Here is a 2,745-nt window from a genome sequence, read left to right as displayed (position 1 = left end):
TTAAGTTACCGTGTTTTAGTGAACTTGTAGTGTCATCTGAATAACAACAAAGTGAGGAGAAACGCTTTTTTACTAGTTTTTTAAGGTGTATTTGAGGTTAGAATATACATTTTTCAAGTGAATTATTGTGTTAAGACAAACTTCTACAAGTGTATTAAAAGACGTAAACAAGGACTTGGGAAATTTTTCTCTTGTTCTTCATAGACAGGAGAATTTTTTCTAAGTCCTACGGGTAGAGTTTTTATAAGGGGAAATCCTTACCAACAATAGCTCCTGAACCACTTATCCTATTTAATTTATTCCTGGACATAAATTCGTTTCATAACCTTCCCAACCCTTTGACCCCCCAATTTGTTTTTTTTCTGACCCCATTTTTGGACGAATACATTTTCCTTCCCCCCAATCCACCCCACCCCCCAAATTTTTTTGGGGCACAAGGTCATGTGGGTACTCGGACTGGGGGTTGTCCCCTGAGTGCAACGCCACACAATGAGACGTCGTGGATCGCTTCCTTTGGAAGGGACATCCGGGCAAAGTACTAGCGCGCAGAAACTTCCACGTGTGAAGAAAACTGACGTCAAAGGCAAAAAGATAGCCCGTCAAGGGTCCTCAGAGGAGGAAGACGTGCTGCCAGAAACATTGGGCAGTCTTATATATCAACTTGGCCTCACAATGGTGGCCTTGAAACAACATATGGGTCCTGGCTTGAACAGATACATAGTTACGCATGAAATAGAGTTGAAGAAAATTTACGATGGACTAAATGCATTGACCGAACTGTCTGCACCATTGATCCAAATCACGCAGGCCACGCAGACGGATGTTATCTATAGAGAAGATGACATGGAACAAATGCTCTCTAAAGAACTCACAGATGAAGAGCTCATAGAACTACTTCCAAAGAGATGGCCGAGCGCACTGAGGACTAAATTAAATCTGGTCACTGAATTGCCTTCGGAGGTAGGTGACACCTGCAGTTTGAGCGACGTCAGCAGAGTCCATGTGATTAACGACGACGAGTCCAGAAGACCTAAATACAAAGCTGGAGATATCTTAAAAGACGAGCAATCTGTATTGGGTGAACAAACTGAAGTGAGACGAAGCAAGTATAGAATATTTTATGATTCTAACATGGACGACAAAAATACAATATATATTTTAAAAGCTCTGAGGAGAATCCTCGAGTAATACTATTAATATTTCCTATATAGTGCCGAACAATAACATCGGCAATTAGATGAAGAAGATTGTATCGTACTTGAATAGGTAAAAAGAGGACACGATATAAGTTTTGACCCTACATACTGATGGGGCTGTCATGCAGGTTAGGCCTGGACAAATACGTATCAAGAAGGCTACTCCACCTGCGGAGGATAGTAGGACAATAGTCTGAGGGCAAAACATATGCAGAGCTCCTGGGAGCAATGAAGACGGCTGTAGCTACAGTCGACGATAAAGATGTAATCTCATTAAAAAAGGGAAAAAACGAAGAGGTTCTGGTCAGAATACAGGGCTCAAAACGCGCTGCAGAGTTTTCGAGTATACTGAAAGATAAGGTGGCGGATCTAAAAGTGGATCTGAAGACTAGAGCTGGTCGGCGTACGACTGTTCATATTAGAGCGTCGAAGGAGACACCACTGAAGAAGAAATCTTAGCGGCTATAACGGCAAGAGTTGGTGATATGGAAGATGTCAGGATCTCTTCAATAAGACCCGGATTCGCGGAAACCAGGAACGTTACGGTAATCACATCCTATAGGGCAGACTGTAGGATGGTGGAGCAGTGCTTACGTATCGGCTGGGTGAACTGCCGAGCATTCATACGAGAAGATGGTGAAGAATTTTACAGATGCTGGGGTACGGGTCACCGTCGTCAGGATTGTGTTTTAATTGCGGGGGCAGAGGCCACGTTATTGCAAATTGTCAGGAGCCCAAGAAATGTCTGACGTGTAACAGCCATGAGCATAGGACTGGTGCATGGCAATGCGACATTAATAAAAATGATTAGAGTATTACAAGCAAATGTAAACAGAAGCACGCTATCACACAGCCTGGTATCTAGATTGGTTGTACAGAAGAAAGTTGACATATTGGTTATTACCGAGCCAAATATTTATGAGGCAGCTAGGTCTGGTTGGTATGCAGACACTGAGGATGACGTAGTGATTAAAGATGTCAGTAATAGAGTGGCAAGTAGATTAAATTTTAGAAGCAATGGCACAGTAGCGCTAGAAACGTCCAAAACATTGATAATTGGCGTATATATATCTCCCAATGTGGCAGTTAGTGAATTCACTAGCACCCTTGATACGATACAAGAGCTAATTAGTAACACGGATAAGAAGATCAGCATGGTAGGAGATTTCAACAGTAGGCTGGCGGTCGATGTACGAATAAGAGAGGTAAATTATTAACAGACTTGATGGAGACCGTTGGCTGCCATTGCGTTAATGATGAGACGCCTACATTCGAGGCCAGGGGACATACCTCTATCCTGGAACTCACCATACTTGACAATAGATGGAGAAGTCAGCAGTGGCATTGGGAGGTGATACCACATGATATAGCTAGCGACCATTATGTCACGATGATATCATTGAACGACGTCAGTTTTAAGACGAATGAACAACCCTCGTTGAGTAGATTTTCTGCTTACCAAATAGAAGTAATTACCAATAGAGTGGCTACAAGACTAGAGGCGGCTGAATATCTTACGCCAGATACTTTGACCAATATTGTTATGCAA

General features: G+C 42.5%; 1 protein-coding gene across 1 annotated transcript; it reads left to right on the top strand.

Moving 5' to 3' along the window:
• The first annotated feature begins 1,999 nt into the window (after window positions 1–1,999).
• Window positions 2,000–2,413, top strand: LOC142317903 (uncharacterized). Its single transcript, XM_075354442.1, has one exon. The coding sequence runs from the start codon at window positions 2,000–2,002 to the stop codon at window positions 2,411–2,413; it is 414 nt and encodes a 137-aa protein (XP_075210557.1).
• The last annotated feature ends 332 nt before the right edge of the window (window positions 2,414–2,745 follow it).

This window comes from Lycorma delicatula, chromosome 1, assembly GCF_047948215.1.
Source record: "Lycorma delicatula isolate Av1 chromosome 1, ASM4794821v1, whole genome shotgun sequence".
Lineage (NCBI taxonomy): Eukaryota > Metazoa > Arthropoda > Insecta > Hemiptera > Fulgoridae > Lycorma > Lycorma delicatula.
This window is presented reverse-complemented; position numbering and strand designations above follow the sequence as displayed.